Genomic DNA, 23,988 nt, shown 5'->3' on the forward strand with positions numbered 1-23,988 from the left:
GAGAGAGGAGCCGAGGAGACGAAACGCCTCGTGCGAACAGAGTCCATATCTTGGCGGAGTTCCTGGCGCCTTTCAGAAAAACGCATGTCAATGCGAGTGGCTAGGTGAATGAGTTCATGTAGATTAGCAGGGATTTCTCGTGCGGCCAGAACATCTTTAATGTTGCTGGATAGGCCTTTTTTGAAGGTCGCGCAGAGGGCCTCATTATTCCAGGACAATTCTGAAGCAAGTGTACGGAATTGTACGGCATACTCGCCAACGGAAGAATTACCCTGGACCAGGTTCAACAGGGCAGTCTCAGCAGAAGAGGCTCGGGCAGGTTCCTCAAAGACACTTCGGATTTCCGAGAAGAAGGAGTGTACAGAGGCAGTGACGGGGTCATTGCGGTCCCAGAGCGGTGTGGCCCATGACAGGGCTTTTCCGGACAGAAGACTGACTACGAAAGCCACCTTAGACCTTTCAGTGGGAAACAGGTCCGACATCATCTCCAGATGCAGGGAACATTGGGAAAGAAAGCCACGGCAAAACTTAGAGTCCCCATCAAATTTATCCGGCAAGGATAAGCGTATCCCAGGAGCGGCCACTCGCTGCGGAGGAGGTGCAGGAGCTGGCGGAGGAGATGACTGCTGAAGCTGTGGTAGTAACTGTTGTAGCATAACGGTCAGTTGAGACAGCTGTTGGCCTTGTTGCGCTATCTGTTGTGAGTGCTGGGCGACCACCGTGGTGAGGTCAGCGACAACTGGCAGAGGAACTTCAGCGGGATCCATTGCCGGATCTACTGTCACGATGCCGGCTGGCAGGTAGTGGATCCTCTGTGCCAGAGAGGGATTGGCGTGGACCGTGCTAGTGGACCGGTTCTAAGCCACTACTGGTTTTCACCAGAGCCCGCCGCAAAGCGGGATGGTCTTGCTGCGGCGGTAGTGACCAGGTCGTATCCACTAGCAACGGCTCACCTCTCTGGCTGCTGAAGATAGGCGCGGTACAAGGGAGTAGGCAGAAGCAAGGTCGGACGTAGCAGAAGGTCGGGGCAGGCAGCAAGGATCGTAGTCAGGGGCAACGGCAGAAGGTCTGGAAACACAGGCAAGGAACACACAAGGAACGCTTTCACTGGCACTAAGGCAACAAGATCCGGCAAGGGAGTGCAAGGGAAGTGAGGTAATATAGGGAAGTGCACAGGTGATTACCCTAATTGGAACCACTGCGCCAATCAGCGGCGCAGTGGCCCTTTAAATCGCAGAGACCCGGCGCGCGCGCGCCCTAGGGAGCGGGGCCGCGCGCGCCGGGACAGAACAGACGGGGAGCGAGTCAGGTAGGGGAGCCGGGGTGCGCATCGCGAGCGGGCGCTACCCGCATCGCGAATCGCATCCCGGCTGGCAGCGGGATCGCAGCGCCCCGGGTCAGAGGACGTGACCGGAGCGCTGCAGCGGAGAGAGTGAAGCGAGCGCTCCGGGGAGGAGCGGGGACCCGGAGCGCTCGGCGTAACACACACACTAACTTGGATTGGATTTGATCAATTCTGTTCCACCCCAGCTAAAGGTGTTCAGTATGAACAGTAAAATAGTATGAACAATAAAAGCACAGGTATCACTTGGCATCATAAAGCACATAATAATGCAGTGCAGCTAAGGAGCCTGAACATTACACATGGGAACAAGTACAAATCACGAATACAGTGAAATCTCTCTTAGCGGACACCTCCCAATAGGGGACAGCTCTCAATAGCAGACAGTTTTTAATTCCCCGGCAGAGTCCCATAAGACTTAATAATGTATTTGCACCCTCCGAATTGGGGACATTCCCAATAACGGACGGGGACACGCCCAATAGGGGACAAAACACTCCCAATAGGGGACAGCCAGGCTAATGTGCCGACCCTACCTTGTACACAGGGCCGCCATCAGGTGGTACAGCCAATACCCCAGTAAGGGCCCAGGCCCCCGCTGCACCCCCCTGCAGAAGCCCCAGCACAAAAGCAGAAGACCGTTGTTTTAACAGTGGTCTCCTGCTTCTGTACATGCTTCTGTCCTTCCCTGATTCCCCCTGTGCCACTTTATTCCCCTGTGCCAAATCATTCCCCCCTTTATTACCCCCTGTGCCACATCATTTCCTCTTGATTCCCCCCGTGCTGTTTAATTCCACCTTTATTGCCCTCTGTGCAAATTCATCATCCCCTCTATACCATTTTACTCCCCCTTTATCCTCCTGTGCCACTTGATAAAGAGGGGGGTGAGAATTTATAAAGAGGGTAATAAAGGGGGGAATGAAATAGAACGGAGGGTGAATCAAGGAGAAATGTGGCACAGGGGCTAAGGGGCGGGGGAATAATTTGACTGGGGATATTAAACGACACTGGGAGATTCTACTGTAATGTTGCTTTTTTTTATTGTGTTTTATAGGTATTTAGACTCTGGGGTGAGTATTCTGTCATTTAGGAAGAATTTTGAGCCTTTTTCCCAATAAGGGACATCTCTCCTCTCAATACACTTTTTTTATTCCCCATGAGTGTCCACTATTGGGAGATTCTACTGTACAATTAACTAGATTAATTCTGTATTTAAACGATAGGCAGACATAGTTAGTCTTGCTTGTCAGGTTTTACTTTAGTGCAGAAGGTTACAATCTGTTCCTTGCATTCCAGAGACTTTACATAAATATGTACATAGCTATATCCATAAAACATGGTAAAGATTTGTGATGTATGAAGTGGTAAGTGCATCATTAAACAACTATTGGTTATTCAAGGGGCCCTGAATAGACTCTTCTTTATACAGTATGCTCTGGATAATTGGGGATAGCACAGGAATCACAGATTTTTTCTTATAATGGTAAAAATTATAATTTCACAGAAAATAAAGTAATTTCGCATTATAAACAGTTTTCATATATTTGGCTTTTGACATTCAAGCCTGCTCCTGGGCACATTAGTTATGTCAGATGAATTCACACTAATGCTACCCACAAATGTCTCTGTTATTCTTAGCATACTGTGTTAAAGGGGTACTCCAGTGGAAAACTTTTTTTTTTTTTAATCAACTGGTGCCAGAAAGTTAAACAGATTTGTAAATTACTTCTATTAAAAAATCTTAATCCTTCCAGTACTTATTAGCTGCTAAATACTTCAGAGGAAATTCTTTTCTTTTTGGAACACAGTGCTCTCTGCTGAATCACGAGCACAGTGCTCTCTGCTGACATCTCTGTCCATTTTAGGAACTGTCCAGAGCAGCGTATGTTTGCTATGGGGATTTTCTCCTACTCTGGACAGTTTTTAAAATGGACAGAGATGTCAGCAGAGAGCACTGTGCTCGTGATGTCAGCAGAGAGCTCTGTGTTCCAAAAAGAAAATAATTTCCTCTGTAGTATTCAGCAGCTAATAAGAACTGGAAGGATTAAGATTTTTTAATAGAAGTAATTTACAAATCTGTTTAACTCTCTGGCACCAGTTGATTTTAAAAAAAAGTTTTCCACCAGAGTATCTCTTTAAAGGGGTATTCTGGTGCTTACACATCTTATCCCCTATCCAAAGGATAGGGGATAAGATGCCTGATCGCGGGAGTCCCGCAGCTGGGGACGCCCGTGATCATGCATGCGGCACCCCGTTTGTAATCAGTCCCCGGAGCGTGTTCGCTCCGGGTCTGATTAAGGTCGACCGCAGGGCCGGCGGCGTGTGACGTCATGCCTCCGCCCCCGTGTGACGTCACGCTCTGCCCCTCAATGCAAGCCTACGGGAGGGGGCGTGATAGCTATCATGCCCCCTCCCGTAGGCTTGCATTGAGGGGCGGAGCGTGACGTCACACGCCGCCGGCCCTGCGGTCGGGCGTAAAAAAACACTACCCGGCTGCTCAGCGGTGCTAATCGGGACAATTGTCTTCACTGTCCGATCGATGATCTGATGCTCCATCCAGCCGTGGCAGGCTGGAGCAGCAGAGCACCTGAAACACTGATCAATGCTATGCTATGGCATAGAATTGAACAGTGTATGCAATCTAAAAATTCCAAGTAATATTCCCCTATAGGGACTATAAAATTGTGTAAAAAAAGTTTCCCTAATAAAAGTTTGAATCCCCCACCTTTTCCCATAAAAAAGTAAACAAAAATAAATATAAATATATGTAATATAAGCATGCGTAAATGTCTAAAATATAAATTTGGTGACACGGGGTGGTGTAAGTGGAAATACCTGATCACTTCGTGACACCAGGGCACCGTTATCCTATACACAGTTCGAGGTTGGGGACAGCTTCTCCTTGGCCAGACATGGGGAGTAAATGAACACATTGACGTCAGGTTACGGATAACTGTTTTTACTGAGATGGGTGCAGATGATAATACATGTACAGCTGGCTTTAGGTGAGAGAGTGCAGTGTAACCCCTTGGGAGCCCTGTTGCCTTGCTTGGATTTGTGGCGCTTACACCAAACAGATTAATACTGACTTGTGATACGGAAAGATGAATCCTGGTAGGTAGGGTCCTGTCAAGGTACTGAAGCCTTCTCTGCCGGGGCATGAACTTCAACCGTGTGAGTAATCCTTGCAGGATGACCAGTTGAGATTAGAATTGAGCTCGGCCTCTCCTCAGAGCACACAGCACAACACACCTGAATCAAACTGTAGCTCAGACTGAACTAAACGGAGGTAACTCCTCCCCCCACCAGATAGGGGAGACTTTAGGGGTTCCCATTAGCGGGCAGGGTCGCATGGGGTTCACTGCCCTCATTTAAGGGTACTGTAACACAGAAAACATATATATATACAAGTATATAATTGATTTAGAAAAATATATTATTTTGCAATAGAATATACTGTAATCATAATTAACTTAACAGTTAGTCTCTGGTAGGCCCAACACCCCATGCTGCCAAGCTGCCCGAGACAGTCCAAAGCCACAGGACAGCTATTGGTGCCGGAACATCACATAAAAATAACATGTTACTTTAACTGCATGGTCAATGGCGTACACGTAAAAAAAATACCAACGTTCAGAATTGTGTATTTTTGGTCACTTTGTTTACTCTAAAAAAAATGTACAACAAGTGATCAAAAAGTCCCATCAAAACAAGAATGATACTGATAAAAACTACAGATCACTGTGCAAAAAAATGAGCCCTCACATATCACTGTATATGGAAAAATAAAAAGTTATAGGGATTGGAAAAGGTCATTTTTTAACATGCTAATTTACGAACAGAAAGTTATAATTTTTCAAAAGAAGTAAAACAAAATTAAATGTGGTGAGGGTGTGATGAGGGCAGATGACATTAACCCCTTGTGTTTGTGATGTCAGGGCGTGGTTTATCCTCTACACCCCCGAAGATATACCACCGGGCTTACTGGGATTAATGGTCGACTGGGACTATTTGTTGAAGAGCCACGCTGACTTGAGACAGATTGACTTGGACTATCTTGACTATAACAGACTATGACTGACTTCACCCCTTTCTGTAGCTTACCAGGCTTTGATTTGTGACCTGTGGGGAAAATGGACTTGAGAATCTGTGGCTGCGTGGTGGACTTTAGGCCTCTTTGGGACTCCAGACACACTCTGACAGGACTGGACTGCACTGAATCTCAGCAAAGACTCCAGGAGAGTGAGGAAGCTCCACCTAGGGCTTATATGGAGGATACTCAGGAGGGGTCCCATAGGTCACCCTGTAGGTCACTGGTACCTTCCCTGGTCACAATCAAATGACAACATTACTTAAAGGTATAATACATTTTATGTACTATACACTATATAACAGGCATAGAAGTAAATACACAAAGCACAGGTGCAAGGGGGGGCCCAGGGGTCACTGGATGGAGTCTGCCGGACAGGGTAGCTAGGGTACAGGGGTGCAACTCCTGTACTGGGCCACCACATAAACCCATATAAGTTGGGTATCATTTTAATCGTATGGACCTACAGAATAAATATAAGGTTTAATTTTTTTTGTAAAGTGCACTGCATGGAATTGGATGCCCTCAAAAGTTACAAAATGGCGTATTTTTTAAAATCTTGCCCCACAAATCTTTTTTTGGTTACACCAAAGATTTTGTGGTGAAATGATTCATATCATTACAAAGTAAAATTAATGGTACAAAAACAAGCCTTCATATGGGTCTGTAGGTGAAAAATTTAAAGCGTTATCATTTTTAGAAAGGGAGGAGGAAAAAACTAAAGTGAAAAAATGAAAAATGGCTAGGTCCTCAAGCGATTAAGAAATGGACTTACTGGTGTGTTTTGGATCATTGCCCTGCTGCACAACCCATGTGTGTTTCACCTTAAAGGAAAACGGTCATCCTGTTCACCCACACTAAACCCAACAACTACAGTGGGTTATAGATTGGTTGAACAGGACACCGATGCGGGGTCACTGACTCAAATACGTACCTTCGTTCCGGAGATGTATCTCATTGAAGATCCGCTTCTAACTTTTCTGAATTGTGTGCTGGATGCGGGCCCGCTGGGTAAATTTATATATTCATTGTCGTTGGTCACGTGAGTGCTCAGTTGGCGCATGCGGTCACTTGACCAGCGACTCCACGTCACTAGGACAATGAATATTCAAATTGTCCAGTGCGCGGATCATCAGTGGGACATATCCCTGGAGTGAAGGTCCATATTTAAGTCAGGGACCCCGCATTTGTGTCCTGTTCAACCACACTATAACCCAGTGTATTGGGTTTAGTGGGGATGAACAGGATGACTGTTTTCATTTAAAGGGGTACTCTGGTGGGAAAAAAAAATTCAAATCAACTGGTGCCAGTGCGTCTTATACGGCGAATACACCCCTATCGCGGCGGTCCCTGCGGCCATCAACAGCCGGGACCCGCGGCTAATACAGGACATCACCGATCGCAGTGATGCCCTGTATTAACCCTTCAGACGCGGCGATCAAAGCTGACCGCCACATCTGAAGGGAAAGTGACACTAACCCGGCTGTTCAGTCGGGCTGTTCAAGACCGCCGCGATTTCACCGCGGCGGTCCCGAACAGCCCAACTGAAAAGCCGGGTTAGTGCTTACAGGACACCGGGAGGGACCTTACCTGCCTCCTCGGTGTCTTCTCTGTTCAGGGCTCCCCTGTATGGCCGGCGCTCTCCTTCATCGTCATCACGTCGTCGCGTACGTGCGTCGGCGTGCGTAACGACGTGATGACGGCGACGGAGAGCGAGGATACCCGGCCGGCAGCAGAGACGTTCAGCAGCAGGCCGGCAGCAGAGCGACGGGGACACGGCGACAGCGATGGAGCGACATCCAGGGCAGCGGTGACGGGTCCGGAGCGGTGGGGACACGTGAGTATTACCTCCTATGCAGTGGTCTTCAATCTGCGTACCTCCAGATGTTGCAAAACTACAGCTCCCAGCATGCCCGGACAGCCAACGGCTGTCCGGGCATGCTGGGAGTTGTAGTTTTGCAACATCTGGAGGTCCGCAGGTTGAAGACCACTATTGGGTTCAAAATCTTTAATTTTTTAGATTTTGCACCTAAAAATAGTTTGCGTCTTATACGCCGGTGCGTCCTATAGGGCGAAAAATACGGTACTCCACTATCTAATCTTCCAGTCAAGGATGTTGATGTTTGTGAACGAGGCCTGAAACATGCATGTTAGTCATGTTGTTAACCAAAGTCATAACATACATAGACAGTTTTTATTTTACTGCCTTGAGTATTTACAGTATGTTATTATCAGTTAGTGGGTCTAATATAAATATATGGTATATTCTTATCTGCTTTCACCATTAAATGGAAGCTCAGAATTACTAATACTTTTTGTGATATTATGTATCCTTTAATCCAACCAATCAAAATTTCTGGCATTCCCCTAGTACCTAGATTCTCATCTTATAATAAATGTATCTTGTGGGGATTTTAGGTTGCACTTCCTTGTGTTCTGCTTTCAATGGGTTCAGAACGCATGCAGTTATCTTATAGCTGTAGTGGGACTTATTATGTACATGTCATGTGGAGAACCAATTTTCCCTTTTTCTTGTCGCATAGCAAAATTGCACTACATTTACAGAGATTTCTGAAAATAGTGTTAAAAGTGCAACAGTACTATGTCACAGTATACACAGTACAATAAACACCACATGGGAACAACCTTACTGAATCTATATTAGGCGGGGGAAAGATCACAGGGTTTTGTCCAATATCTATAATAAGGAAGATGTAATAAATAAATAAATAATAATAAAATCCATATTTCATGAGAGACAAAAAAATAAAATAAAGCATTTGCAGCTTTTACTGCCTATTGTAGTGGGTAATCTGCATTGTAACTCCCAGCACAAGTTGTAACAATATTAAACTTAAAGGACATGTCCGGTGCTCACTTTTCTTATTGTATCCGTTCCGGGCTGCAAAAAAAGAAAATAAGCTTTCTCTTGCCTGCCTAGGCTCCCCCAGGGCGCCGGTACAGGCGTTCGGTCGCCGGGCTGTATTCTTCTTACTTCCTGTTAGCCAGGCACGTCACTCGGAGCTTCAGCCTATCACTGGCCGAGGCGGGACATCGCTGCGGCCGGTGATAGGTTGAAGCTCCGTGTGACGTGCCGGGCTAACAGGAAGTAAGAAGAATACAGTCCGGGGACCGAACGCCTGTACTGAAGCACCGGGGGAGCCTAGGCAGGTAAGAGAAAATTTGTTTTCTTTTATTTTTCAGCCCGGAACGGATAAAATAAGAAAAGTGAGCACCGGACATCTCCTTTAAAGGGGTACTCCACCCCTAGACATCTTATCCCCTATCCAAAGGATAGGGGATAAGATGTCTGATCGCGGGGGTCCCGCCGCTGGGGACCCCCGCAATACAGAATGTGGCACCCACCGACCACGGGAACCCACCCACCAACCACAGGAAGAGAAGATCGTGACGTCACGACTCCGGCCCCGTGTGATGTCATGCCCCGCCCCCTCAATGCAAGTCTATGGGAGGGGGCGTGACGCCCCCTCCCATAGACTTGCATTGAGGGGGCGGGGCGTGATGTCACACAGGGGTGGAGTCGTGACATCACGATCTTCCGTTCCCGTGGTCGGAAGTCAGACGCTCCAGCGCTTCCGGAGCAGTAACAGGTGGGTGCCGCATGCTATATTGCGGGGGTCCCCAGCGGCGGGACCCCCGCGTTCAGACATCTTGTCCCCTATCCTTTGGATAGGGGTTAAGATGTCTAGGGTGGAGTACCCCTTTAAAGACACCTTTATGTGTCCCTGGAAACCAAAAGCAAATGTCCCTGATATAAGTGATAATACAAGGTCCATTTCTTTAGTTTGGAGTACTGATGCTCTCAGTCTTGTTATCCCACACATACATGTAGGTGTAAAATCCTATTGACTCGCTGCTGCCAGACGATGGTCCAAGTATATGTTAGCGGGAATAGGGAAATTGTGTACCATGCTAAACAAATAGACATTGTCTTATCCATTGTAACTAGAAGCGTACACATACTGTATTCTTTTTGCTGATGTGATGGTATGTTGTTACACATTATGGCAAATCCTCCTTTGCAATGTACACTTAGATTGTAAATAGCTCATATTCTAACAGAGGTTTAGACTTAGGGAACAGGAAAACAGCCCGAAATAAGTACTGAGCACTATAATCCTCACTGTTCTAGGCCCAATAAACTTATGTACTACTATCAGTTACTTGGCTATTCATATTGGTATACTCAATAATTCATATTTATAGGTATAATTTAATGTTTCTGGCTCTAAACAGGACTGGGGTGGATAGAGCCAAACTTTTAATACCACAAAAGTTCAACAATTAATTCCCTGACAAACCATAAGAATGTGTAGAATGTCTGGTTCATTCACTCTAGACATGTTTAATAGAGGTGGACGGTAACATTGTATCTAGGTTAAGGTACAGTTATTCTGGTTGCCTGTATTAGGGTAGTTTTCACTGTATAAGCTTTACAGAGTTTTGCCTTAAGTGCTGTCATGACATCACTATGTCATTGACCACCACCATATCATTGACCACCAGCCGCCCCCCCCCCCCCCCCGGTATATAGGTATTTTAAAGGGGTATTCCAAGATTTTTTTTTATTTGACTGTGCTACAGGGGCTGTAAAGTTAGTGTAGTTCCTAATATAGAGTCTGTACCTCTCTCTAATGGCTGGTCTTGTATTCTTATGTGATCTTTGCTCTGGGTGATGTTCATTTTTAACATCATAGGAAATGACTCCTGTCTCGGGTATTTCCCAGGATGCAGTATGGCCAAGACTTGACATCACTAGTCAGGTGATGACAGGGGAGCCTGTCTGCTTCAATGGGTGGAGTGACCACAGGGAATTAGGAACAGCTGGATGCACCCTGATTAGAAAGCACTGACCTTTTTCATTGAATCTAGCTTGTTTGTTGTTCAATGGGTGGGGTGGCTGATGTGTGGGAGGTAGGGAAGTGGAATTGTGGGATTTGTAGTAAAAAGGAAAACTTCAACAGGAAATACTGAGGTTTACAAAAAGAAAGCCGCAGCTTTATGGTAATCTCAGAACATAGCCATTTAACCCAAAGACAAGCACAGATCCTTCCTAAGCATGTCCATTACTGTCTAGCAGGTGGATAATCCTTTTAACCCTGAGTTGCTGATACTATAGTTATCTTTCTTTGAAATTCAGGGACACTGTGACATTTCATTTTTTTTATTTTTTATAATTTAGATAAAAATGTATGGTCTTTTTTGAAAGCCAGCAAGTGAGAACAGAGAACAGACTCCTGCCAAGTCCTTACCTGTTATGCATCTATTTCTGCTTTTAAAGAAGGAGGCTGCATGTAACACTTTGCAGAAATTTTGCATCGAGAACCCATCTATATTCTATTTTAGATACTTTAGAACTAATTTCTAACTTGAACTTTGACCCAGAATCCTTGTAATACACTTAGAACTACAGCTGGGGTTTCTGTATCTATATTTTTTATTTTGTTTCTTAGGCCACCAGAAACATACATTGGGCCAGCAGGGATCTTATGTTACTTCATTGTAACGTTTAGTTGGGTTTAGACAATCATGTTCTTCATTGAAAGACCCAGACCCAGTGACAAGACAGACTCATACTAATGACTGATTGGTGAATCTGTTAAATATTTTCTGTGTAATGTATTTTTTTATACTGACTTATACATATATAAACATAATACATGCTATTTGCAGTGTCAGAACCTTACAGTAAAGACATAGGGGGACATTTATCAATGTTTGCTTATGTATTCCTTATTTTAGTAATTTTTTTCAATTTTTTTGCTTATGTGCGACTTATTTATCAACTGCTTTCAGCCTGTTGATAATTTTTTTTCACGTAAGCAGTTTTTCTTCTTTGCTTTGGTAGTAGCTTTTTCTGCTCCATGTCTGAGCTGGAGTAAATTTAGTAGGTTTTTTCATGCAATGCGACTTTTTTGCGACTTTTGCACTTGATAAATCTCTGACCACTGCAAGTCAAAAATCACTTTTTGCTTTGATAAGCAAGATTTTTATTCTTTGCTTAGGACATTGAACATGCAAAAAGTCGCAGAAAAAGAGTGTAGTCGCACGTGCGACTTTTTTGCGACAATTGTAAGCAAAAAAAACCTACTAAATGTACCCCATAAAGACTAGCTGTGTTTTATGGAGCCTACCCAGAACCTCTCTGCAGTAATCAGTTTAGCATTGAGTGAACTATGACATAGAGTGTAAGGAACCCGAGGTATAGACTTCACCAGTTGGATCCTCATTCTGCAGCCTCTGGACTAGTTAACTGAATGGTGTATGGCAATGGATGCCAGGTAGAGAAGATGTGTATTATAGATATATGGGGTAGGTCAAAATAGCCAAGGGTCAGCATTGGAAGGACAGTCCATGCCAGGCTACAGCATCAGTTATAATTAAGAATAATCCTCTTTCATACCATTACGGTCTATTCCATATACCTTCTATGGAATGATAAATTGGTGGTGTTTCCTTTACCTTTGTCAAGCTGACTTTACTGTGTGGATTTTTACACTTTAGGGTTTAAGACTACCATCCATTTAGTGTATCCAGCGCAGACAGCTGTTTCATCCTTCATGATTCTGGTTTTGCTCTGTACGGGGCCTGCACACCAGGATCCAATCCCATGCCAAGAGGAATTCATAAGGTCATATGTTCATGAGATGACAAGGGAATCCTAACAGATCATGTTGTGTAATCCCTACATTATTCAGCAGGGATAAAACAGAAAGTTTGAGTGGTTATTTTGTGTAGATGCAGGTCTCAGACCAATTCAAGTGGACATTATAAATGTAAGAGAAAGATAAATATAAACAAATAAATACTTGCAGGAAAAGCAGAGCGAATGTAAAATAAGAACCAATCAGGGAATCCTTGTAAACATTTCACTTTAGGCTGTTCTTACAAATGATTTGTATATACCGTATATACTCGAGTATAAGCCGAGTTTTTCAGCCCAATTTTTCGTGCTGAAAACGCCCTCCTCGGCTTATACTCGAGTGAACTCTCCCCCTGTCAATCCCTTCTCAGTGGTCTTCAACCTGCGGACCTCCAGAGGTTGCAAAACTACAACTCCCAGCATGCCCGGACAGCCATCGGCTGTCCGGGCATGCTGGGAGTTGTAGTTTTGTAACCTCTGGAGGTCCGCAGGTTGAAGACCACTGCGGCCTTCGTCATCATCCAGACCCCCCTTTAGTTTTCTACTCACCTCCCCTCGGTGGGAAGGAAGGGTGAGCTGGTCCGGGCCATCTATACTGCAGGGACCGCCCGGTGGGGAGGGTTAATCGTTCCGGGCTGTCCATTTTCACCAGGAGGCCCTCTTTTCCACTCCGGTCCCGGCCCCAGACTAGTGACGTACCTGCGCATGAACGTCCCTGTGCGTCATCGTCAAGGCAATGTCACTAGTCCGGGGTCGGGCCCCGATGAAAATGGACAGCCCGGAACGACTAACCCTCCCCACCGGACGGTCTTTCAGCATAGATGGCCTGGACCAGCTCACCCATCCTTCCCACCAAGGGGAGGTGAGTAGAAAACTAAAGGGGGGTCTGGATGATGATGAAGGCCGCAGTTGTCTTCAACCTGCGGACCTCCAGATGTTTCAAAACTACAACTCCCAGCCGATGGCTGTCCGGGCATGCTGGGAGTTGTAGTTCTGAAACATCTGGAGGTATGCAGGTTGAAGACCACTGATGAAGGGATTGACAGGCGGTGATGATGAAGGGGGGGGAATGATGACGGGGGTGATGATGACGTAGGTCTGGATGATCATAGGGTGATGATGATGGGGGTGATAATGACAGGGTGATCATGAGGGGGTGTTAATGACAGGGGTCTGGATGATGACAGGGGGGGGATGATGACATGGGGGGATAATGTATTTCCCACCCTAGGCTTATAGTCGAGTCAATAACTTTTCCTGGGTTTTTGGGGTGAAATTAGGGGCCTCAGCTTATTTTCGGGTCGGCTTATACTCGAGTATATACGGTACTTTTTGTATGATCTGAAAATCCTGAATATCTGATAAAACAGCATGTTTCTGGCTTAAATTAATGTCAGATAAAAAGAGATGTTAGTGTAGAAGGTTTGCTTATCTTCTTGTATGTTTTTTAGGTATATTCTGCTATCTTTCTCCTAACTTCATGTATGAATGCAGCCTTTTCATTATTAGGTCTTTGTTCAAATAATATTTTTTCTTGTATTACACACCATAATACACATGAAATTTGCTCACCTATCCCATTCTATTAATTACAATAATATATTTACTTACACAATTCATTTTGAATACATAGACATAAAAACAAGTACATATGTTTCTTTGACTTGTATTTCACATGGATTGTATAAGAATGCATTCTCATAAAACACCTAAAAAGTGGCAATATTTAGAAAACAGCATTGAAAATACCAAAAATACAATGTATTTCTAATGCTGATTTCTCCTAAAATAAGCATTGTATCTTTTAGCCTCTAAGATCTCTAAGATATACTATGTGAACACGCCCTTACTGAACTTAGGGTCATCATTAACCCCTTAACGACGGAGGACGTAAATGTACGTCCTGGTGAGCTGGTACTTAACGCACCAGGACATACATTTACGTCCTATGCATAACCGGGAGTATCGGAGCGATGCTCGCGTCATGCGCGTCAGGTCCTGGCTGCTGATAGCAGCCAGAGACCTGCCCGTAATGGCGGTCATCCACAATCGCGCGGATGTCTGCCATTAACCCCCTCAGATGTTGTGATCAATACAGATCACGGCATCTGCAGCATCGTGGTACTTTGAATGGATTATTGGATCGCCCGCAGCGATCAGATCATCCAGCATGGCGGCCAGAGGTCCCCTCACCTTGCTCCGGCCGTCTCCAGGGGTCTTCTGCTCTGGTCTGCGATCGAGCAGACCAGAGCAGAAGATACCGATAATACTGATAAGTGCTATGTCCTATGCATAGCACTGAACAGTATTAGCAATCGAATGATTGCTATAAATAGTCCCCTATGGGGACTATTAAAGTGTAAAAATAAAAGTAAAAAAGATTTAAAAAAATAAAAGAAAAAAAAAACTGTGAAAAAAAACCTCCCCCAATAAAAACGTGAATTGTCCCATTTTCCCTATTTCACCCCCAAAAAGTGTAAAAAAAAATAAAATAATTTTAGATACATATTTGGTATCGCCGCGTGCATAAATATCCCAACTATTTCAATAAAATGTTAATGATACCGCACGGGGAATGGCGTGAATGTAAAAAAAAAGTCCAAAATAGTTGCTTTTTTTTTTATAACATTTTATTCCCAAAAAAATTTATAAAAAAAGTATTAAAAGTTTTATATAAGCAAATATGGTATCAATAAAAAGTACAGATCACGACGCAAAAAATGAGCCCTCATACCACCGCTTATACGGAAAAATGAAAAAGTTATAGGTCTTCAAAATAGGGGGATTTTAAACGTACTAATTTAAGCGCAACAGTAATAGAAAAGTGTATTATTATGGGTATCATTTTAATTGCATTGACCCAAAGAAGAAACAACACATGTCATTTTTACCGTAAATTGTACGGCGTGAAAACGAAACCTTCCAAAATTTGCAACATTGCGGTTTTCTTTTTAATTTCCCCACACAAATAGTATTTTTTTGGTTGCGCCATACATTTTATGGTAAAGTGAGTGATGGCATTACAATGGACAACTGGTCGTGCAAAAAACAAGCCCTCATACTAGTCTGTGGAGGAAAATATAAGAGTTATGATTTTTTGAAGGCGAGGAGGAAAAAACGAAAACGTAAAAATAAAATTGTCCTTAAGGGGTTAAGGCTTTACATGTGGAACTGTAGTATAGCCTATGGTAATAAGTCTCAAATTTGTCCCACACTGTCTTTTAATAGAAGCCATCTTTTCATGTGGCACAAAGGCCCTGGTTTTTCTGTGACCTAGTGTCCCCCTTTTGCTATGTCCCTATTATTCCCATTATGTTCCCCTCTACATATTGCAAAACTCCCTTTCCCTATTCAGTGAAGAATTATGTGGGTCGCTTACTATTTAAAGGGGTACTCCACTGGCCAGTGTTCGGAAGTAAATGTTCCAAACGCTGTTTTCTTGCTGCGGAGGTTGACCACGCCCCTCGTGATGTCACGACCACACCCCCTTAATGCAAGTCTATGGGAGGGGTGTGACGGCTGTCAGGCCCCCTCCCATAAACTTGCATTGAGGGGGCTTGGCCGTAATGTCACAAGGGGCGTTTTCAACCCCTGCAGCACGAAAACAGTGTTTGGAACATTTACTTCCGAACACTGGCCAATGGAGTACTCCTTTAAGTGTATGGCGCCCAGTGATTAGTACTTTTTAACCTTCAATTGATCAAACAATTTATAAGAAGAAATCTATACCATAGTCTGGATATTACCAAATTTTGGATGTATGATGTATTATATATTTGATGATGATCAGTTATGGTTGAGTTTTGCTGTTTACCTGTATATTGTGTTCTAACAATTCTCCATAATTCTGATTTCAGTTCAGCAGTGTAACATCCGATGTATGAACGGTGGCACCTGCAGCGATGAACACTGTATGTGTCAGAAGGGTTATACGGGAACACATTGTGGCCAGCGTAAGTCCTGATTTAATTTTTGATCAAATACTTGACTGATATATCAAAGTAATTTGTTTGTATTGCCATAAACAGCAAAATTCAGCAACCAACCTTTTTATAAGGTCACTATACAAAGTACAGGTGTTACTATTTTTGGTCTGAAGTCCACATTGTATCTTTTAATGGTGCACTGATAATACTATGACACTTGTATGTATAACAGACTTTTTCATGCAACAATTCATATATTTAAATAGTTTCCCTTTTGGTTGTATAAAAGCTTAGACAGACAATGAAAGGCTAATGTCTGCTTAAAATACACTGCTCAAAAAAATAAAGGGAACAATTAAACAACACAATATAACTCCAAGTCAATCACACTTCTGTGAAATCCCACTGTCCACTCAGCAAGCAACACTGATTGACAATCAATTTCACATGCTGTTGTGCAAATGGAACAGACAACAGGTGGAAATTATAGGCAATTAGCAAGACACCCCCAATAAAGGAGTGGTTCTGCAGGTATTACCACTGAGCACTTTTTTAGTTTCTATGCTTCCTGGCTGATGTTTTGGTCACTTTTGAATGCTGGTGGTGCTTTCACTCTAGTGGTAGCATGAGACGGAGTCTACATCCCACACATGTGGCTCAGGTAGTGCAGTTCATCCAGAAAGGCACATCAATGTGAGCTGTGGCAAGAAGGTTTGCTGTGTCTGTCAGCGTAGTGTCCAGAGCATGGAGGCACTACGAGGAGACGTGGAGGAGGCCGTAGGAGGACAACAACTCAGTAGCAGGACCGCTACCTCCACCTTTGTGCAAGGAGGAGCAGGAGGAGCACTGCCAGAGCCCTGCAAAATCACCTCCAACAGGCCACAAATGTGCATGTGTCCACTCAAACAGTCAGAAACAGACTCCATGAGGGTGGTATGAGGGCCCAATGTCCATAGGTGGGGGTTGTGCTTACAGCCCAACACCGTGCAGGACATTTGGCCTTTGCCAGAGAACATCAAGATTGGCAAATTCACCACTGGCGCCCTGTGCTCTTCACAGCTGAAAGCAGGTTCACACTGAGCACATATAAAAGACATGACAGAGTCTGGAGGCGCCGTGGAAAACGTTCTGCTGCCTGCAACATCCTCCAGCATGATCGGTTTGGCGGTGGGTCAGAAATGGTGTGGGGTGGCATTTTTTTTTAGGGGCAGCACAGCCCTCCATTTGCTTGCCAGAGGTAGCCTGACTGCCATTAGGTACCGAGATGAGATCCTCAGACCCCTTGTGAGACCATATGCTGGTGCGGTTGGCCCTGGGTTCCTCCTAATGCAAGACAATGCTAGACCTCATGTGGCTGGAGTGTGTCAGCAGTTCCTGCAAGAGGAAGGCATTGATGCTATAGACTGGCCGCCCGTTCCCCAGACCTGAATCCGATTGAGTACATCTGGGACATTATGTCTTGCTCCCTCCACCAACGCCATGTTGCACAACAGACTGTTGGTGGATGCTTTAGTCCAGGTCTGGGAGGACATCCCTCAGGAGACCACCTCATCAGGAGCATGCCCAGGCATTGTAGGGAGGTCATACGGGCATGTGGAGGCCACACACACTACTGAGCCTCATTTTGACTTGTTTTAAGGATCAGCCTGTAGTGTGGTTTTCCACTTTGATTTTGAGCGTGACTCCATAGCCATGGGTTGGTAAATTTGATTTCCATTGATAATTTTAGTGTAATTTTGTTGTCAGCACATTCAACTATGTAAAAACGAAAGTATTTCATATATAAATTAGTTCATTCATTCAGATCTAGGATGTATTATCTTAGTGTTCCCTTTATTTATTTGAGCAGTGTAGGATCAATCAAGTTAGATATACTTTGCTCCACATCTTTTAAAAGTGTGAGTAGCTAATTATGTGGTTCAGGCATGTTGATGGGGGTAGGTTTTTTTTTTTAACTTATACAAACGATCCCACATACAAGTCATGCTCTGCTTGGCTGTTTGCTTAAAGGCATATTCTGGCCAAAGTCATCTTATCCCCTATCCAAATTCTACGTGGGGCTGCTGCTCCAGTCTTGGAAACCTCTGTGTCTCCAATCCCAGTAAAACAGAGGTTGGAGCAGCAGCCCCGCATAGAATCACAGAGCGATCACTTTGGATAGCAGATAATAGGGATCGACCGATTATCGGTTTGGCCGATATTACCTTGCCCGGCCCCCCGCACCGCCCCGCGACCACCCCCCGACCCACTGCACCACGACCGCCCCCCCCCCCGCCCCCCGACCCGCCGCACCCCCCACCGCACCGCCCCGGCCCCATTGCCTCCCCCATCCCCGGTTTTATAATTACCTGTTCCCGGGGCCCACGCTACTTCTGGCTCCTGCTGCGTCCTGCGTTACGCTGTGCGCAATGACGAGTGACGTGACGTGTGCGACGTGATGTCACCGTCAGTGCGCACAGTGACAGCTCAGGAGGACGCCACCGGAGCCAGATGTAGAGTGGACCCTGGGAACAGGTAATCATAAAACCGGGGATAGGGGAGGCCATTGGGCAGGGGCAGTGCGGTGGGGGGTGCGGTAAGGGGAGCGGTGCGGCGGTGGGGGGAGCAGTGCGGCGGTGGGGGGCATTGTCGGTGATAGGACTCAGGACCCCCGGACAGGCAGGGGGAGAGAAGCGGGTGGCGGCGGTGGCCTACGGCACCGCAAAAGCCACTGCAGTGCATTGATTTAAAGCGCCCGCTATAAATCAATGATCTGCAGCGGTGTCGCAAGGGGATAAATAGCCGATAACTTCGGTATAAGTTATCGGCTATCGGCCCTAACCTCCACCGATTATCGGTATCGGCCCTAAAAAAACGATATCGGTCGATCCCTAGGGGATAAGATGTCTTTGGCTGGAATACCTCTTTAAAGAGAACCTGTAATCACTTTCATGCTGCCTAGACCATAAGTCAGCAGGCTGGTCCTGGTGGCTTTTGCTTTGATTGATGACTGAGGTATTTCTCCCTATACACAAAAAGGAAGAGATGTATCATTCAAGGGCAGAGAGAAGCCACTGGGATTCTAATTCTAATTAGAGAATCAATTCCTAATCAATTTTTATATTTTCCTTATATTGAGTACATTATTATGGCGACAGCCATATTGCCTGAGCTACTGTTCTGCTCTGTTTACAGCATTTAGAGATAGGTTTACAGCAGCCACCTGGAAATAGGAAACAGTAGACTAAATTGACTCCTATGGGAGATATTTTTAGGCATACTCGGTGACCATCACCAATGTGAATAATGTTATCCATACATCGGTATTACCTGTCATTCTAATCCTGCCTGTGATGATGCTGAGGAGACTGATAAGAATTTTATTTATTATTTTATTTATTCTACACAAGAGAAAGTGTCAGCTTATTATCAGGCTTAGTGGCCCGAATAAAAAAGTCAAGATTTGAGAATTATTTTATAGTATAGATGGTAAGAAGGAACATAAGTAAACATCAGCAAAAAAAAAATGTTTAACATAAAAAACTTAGGTAAATTCAAACAATAGGTAATTTTCCAATGACACATTCCCTTTAAAATGATGAATTGTAAGTCCTGTTCCCAAGATCTGTTCTTGGTGAGCAAATTCAGTCCCCAGATGCATAATACACTTTCCGTACTTGTTACACCCAGTTGCATAATTTATATGTTTTGAAATATGTTCCTTATGGATCTATATCTTTATCATTGTAACTTACAGCTGTCTGTGAACATGGATGTCTAAATGGTGGACGATGTGTGGCTCCAAATAGATGCGCCTGCACATATGGATTTACGGGACCCCAGTGTGAAAGAGGTAAGTGTTGTTACATATAGGCACACTACTGGTACTGGACCGATTAAACCATACTAAACCTACGCTTTTCATGTGATACCTGACATAACTTTAACATTTTGTTTATCAAGTATGTGACACCAAAGCTGTGAATTATTTATAGCAACGTAACATTGAAGACTGTATTTGTTTGCCATAGTCTGTTTTCAGATGGCCATAATGAGACATATTCTAGCACTACATGAGATTACATTCTATCTGTGCTAAAGCAAAGTGAACTTAGATTGCCATAGAGGTCTATATTATGGCACCAAGTACTAATGTTTGTTAAATCTTTTTAGTATCTTCAGCCATCATAGTTTACAGCTCTATAAATATGACGGTTATGTCTCACATTCTCACAAAATAAATTTGTAGTTTTCTGTCTGCACTTTAGTCTTTTTATAAAATCAAGGTAAAATATGTAATAAGAAAAGCCAATGGCTCTTTATCAAACAACAAAGCAGTAGCATATGTTTTTAGTTGTAAAATAACTTGTTACATGTCTGCCTTTCCATATTTGTCTCTGTACTCTTTGCTAATGCTTAAAGGAATATTCAAAAAAAAAAAAAAAACTGATATACCGTATTATGCCGGGCCTGAAAAGGCTATACGTGACTGCTATCTTTGGTGTTCTTTGAAATTTTCCATCTCCATAGGCTGGGCCCTAGACTTCTATAGGCCCTACACTATAGATGTGCAGATGAATAGTTGCTCATAGAAACCAATCAGATTCCAGCTTTCATTTTTTTTTTTATTCATTTCAAAATTAAAGCTGGAATATAATTGGTTGCTAAGGGCAACTGCGCCATTGTTTCCACACAAGGTTTTATAAATCACTCCTAGTGTATCAGCTCTTTTCTTACACTATTACACTACAGAATTTTCGGGTAAATTGTGTTTACAGCAGAACCCTCCAAAATCCGTGCTTAATGTCCATGGCAATGTGCCAGACAGTAAGCACCATCCTGCTCACTAGAGCACAGCGTCATGACTTTTCCGGAAGATACCAAAGAAAGATTGAACATGTTCAATCTGCAGGTGGAATTCAATTCCTCTACGAAAGTTCCTCTAATGGGAACTGAGGAGCAGAATCCCATTGAGATCACTGGAACTCTGCTGCAAGAGGAATCTGTGCAGAATTTCCACAAAATTCCATAGTTTGTATAGGCCCTAAGTTTTTTCTATAACAAGATCCTAAGCTACCTAATAATAAAATGAATTGGTGAAAAGGTAAGTGCATGTAGAGCCAGTGGAGCATAAGAGAGACAGGTAAGGGGTCAAAATAACAAAAATGAAACAATTCTATGTGCAATCCTTACAGATGGTAAGTGTATTATGTTTCTAAAGACAATGGGGGAAATAATCAAAGCTGCCTGCCCTGCAAAATCTGGCTTACATGGTTTGCACCACATTTTCATTGTTTTTTTATACACTTATCAAACACTTTTACACCACTCTTGTGCCAATAAAATGCATCGGTTTTTGTTACACATCTTTGATGTAAATACTAAGCTAACTAATAGAAGGTGAAAACTAGACAATGTAAAGATGCGTCAAATTTTCCAACAGCATAAATCACTTATATATCTGGTGCATTTTCACTGTCTAAAAATAAGACACTTTTTGATTATTTCCCCACTATTGGCTCATCTATTATTTAAGAATTTCCTTTTCCATTAACTACTCTACTTTTGTGTTTCTTTCCTCACTTTCTTGTATAGAGCTATTTTCTTTTCTGCTCCTTCCTCTCTGTGCTTATTGCTGGCTACTGCAACTTTGTAATTGTTTCAGAGAGCTGAACTGAAGACCCTCCATAACAACAGAGGTACCAGCTTCTTGTTATTGCATTACTGTAACGTCTGGATAGTGTAGAATCAAAGTAGGCAGTGCCTTTACTATACTGTCAAGGAGGTGTGTGTATTTTTAATTTGAGGATAATTTAGATATATCTGAGGATACACAAATGGGAAAACCTTTAGGTCTAGGTAAATGTCAACGTGCTGACAGTAAATTTAGAAATGAATATTAAAGGGGTACTCTGCCCCTAGACATCTTATCCCCTATCCAAAGGATAGCGGATTAGATGTCTGATTGTGGTGATCTCGGAGCTGGGACCCCAGTGATCTCTGTGCAGCCCCCGGTATTCATTTAGAATGCTGGGTGCGGGTGGCGGGGTTCAGGATGTCACAGCCAAGCCCCCTCGTGATGTTGCACCATGCACCCTCAATGCAAGTCTAAGGGAGGGGGCGTGGCGCTAGCCATGCCCCCTCCCATAGACTTGCATTGAGGGTGCATGGTGCGACATCACGAGGGGGCGTGACCGTGACATCACAACCCACTCCGCCCGCTCCAAGCATTAGGAAAAAAATGTTCCGAACGCTGGGGCAGCGGAGTACCGCTTTAAATCCTAGACGTGTTGGTGATTGGTAAAAAAATGTGGAACATTCTATGGGGGTCATATACCAAGGTTAGCCAGTGGCATAGATGCTTTAAAGTAGCACATTTATGCAAAAAATTTGTGATTTTTTTGAGCATGTATGCTGCCTTTGCTAAGTGAGTGTGAAGAAAGGTTGAAGGAACCTGGAAAGAGGCTTGTCTTCATGGAAGGGGCATGCCAAGGGCGTGCCCTCCTCCCATACGACTTTAAGCCTGACTTTTGACACTCAAGTTCGATGAAATATACACCAGCTCATGGCTGGTGTATATATATTTGCAAGGGGCAGCCACGGAGCTGCTGGAGTTACTAAGAGGCCAAAAAAGCTGCACATAGTACTTGACACCCTATAAATCTACTGCTATATTATGGCATAATTCAATTTCAACTGGTTCTGAATTATCAGACATTTACAATTAACAAATCAATTCAGTTTATTCTGGCAATAGTGGGTCCCATGTATTATCATAGATTGGATTTTCGCATGGCCGCAAAAAATATTGTATCCCAAATGAAATCCATTTTACTGTAACTACTTTCCTAACAATCCACACTGTAGTACAAGGGACAGGTGACTGTCTTTCTCTCTTAGCCACAGAGCCCAGAAGCGTTTGTGTCGTATATCTATATATGCAGTATACGTTGTAACATGACTGGTCATCCTAGAAGCATGAGGTCTAGAATTATTAATCCAGTAACCCAAACACATTTGGGCCTACATGATTGTAAAATTAATTGTTACTTTTGTACCCTTTCCTATTAGATCATTCTTTGTTGGATTTGTTTCCTTGGTTTTCTGATCAGTGCAGTTTTGCAGTAAAGAAGTAGTGGCTTGGCTGCTAGGCATTTTGGAGATTCTCTCAAAGCTTCTTATGTAAAATCATTGTAACCCCTTAACCTTTTAGTAAATCCCCTCCCTACAGAAGTCATGTACAGAGCACAATTCTTTGCTTTAAACACAGTGTACATCATATATATATATATATATATATATATATATATATATATATATATATATATTTAATCTTTTTATTGTGTGGGAGGGCCCCTCAAGCAGAAACCCACTCAAGTAGTTTCATCTCTTACTCCAGATTTATGATCTGCATACATAAGATTCATGTGTTTGGATAGGCCAATGAATCCTCAGCTGTGGAAGATTTGTCTTTCCCTTAGGTTCACTGGGCAAATAGCCAAATCTGTGAAAATTTATGATAATAGAGTAAAGTAAACTTTATGTTTCTTACCTTATGCAGTAAAATATGCCATACTATGGAAACAAATCCAATTAAAGCTGCTTTAGACAACAATGATTGTAAAAGAACTTGTAAGAATGGACAATGGGTGTTCACTACAGACACATGGACAGTACAGAAATTAGAATTGGTACTTTATATACACTCTTATAGAATTATAATTATTATAAAACATCATTAAGATAAAGGAGCTGTCTAGTGAAATACAACTTATCTCTTATCCGCAGGATAGGGAATAAGTGTCTGTTCTGATTCTGCAGGGTAAGATCACTGGGACAAAAAGGAATGTACCATCATTATCCATGAAAGTGCAGGCAAAATAAGGAGGAGACAATATGCATCTCAAATCCAAAGTAGTAAACAAGAGTGGAACATTATATGAACTGGTGTGGCCACGTAAAAAAAAAAAAAAAAGGGTCTAACTTG

At 43.5% G+C, this 23,988-nt stretch overlaps 1 protein-coding gene across 6 annotated transcripts in view; it reads left to right on the forward strand.

Annotated features, from left to right (window-relative positions):
* The window catches only part of FBN1 (fibrillin 1), a 267,073-nt gene that overhangs the window by 53,288 nt on the left and 189,797 nt on the right, over positions 1-23,988 (forward strand). For all 6 annotated transcript variants that reach the window (XM_056572267.1, XM_056572268.1, XM_056572269.1 and 3 more), the window contains 2 exons: positions 15,954-16,049; positions 19,759-19,854. In XM_056572267.1, the coding sequence (XP_056428242.1) occupies positions 15,954-16,049; positions 19,759-19,854 (192 nt within the window). The remainder of the gene's footprint in view (positions 1-15,953; positions 16,050-19,758; positions 19,855-23,988) is intronic.

The sequence above is a fragment of the Hyla sarda genome, chromosome 4, assembly GCF_029499605.1.
Source record: "Hyla sarda isolate aHylSar1 chromosome 4, aHylSar1.hap1, whole genome shotgun sequence".
Taxonomy (NCBI): Eukaryota; Metazoa; Chordata; class Amphibia; order Anura; family Hylidae; genus Hyla; species Hyla sarda.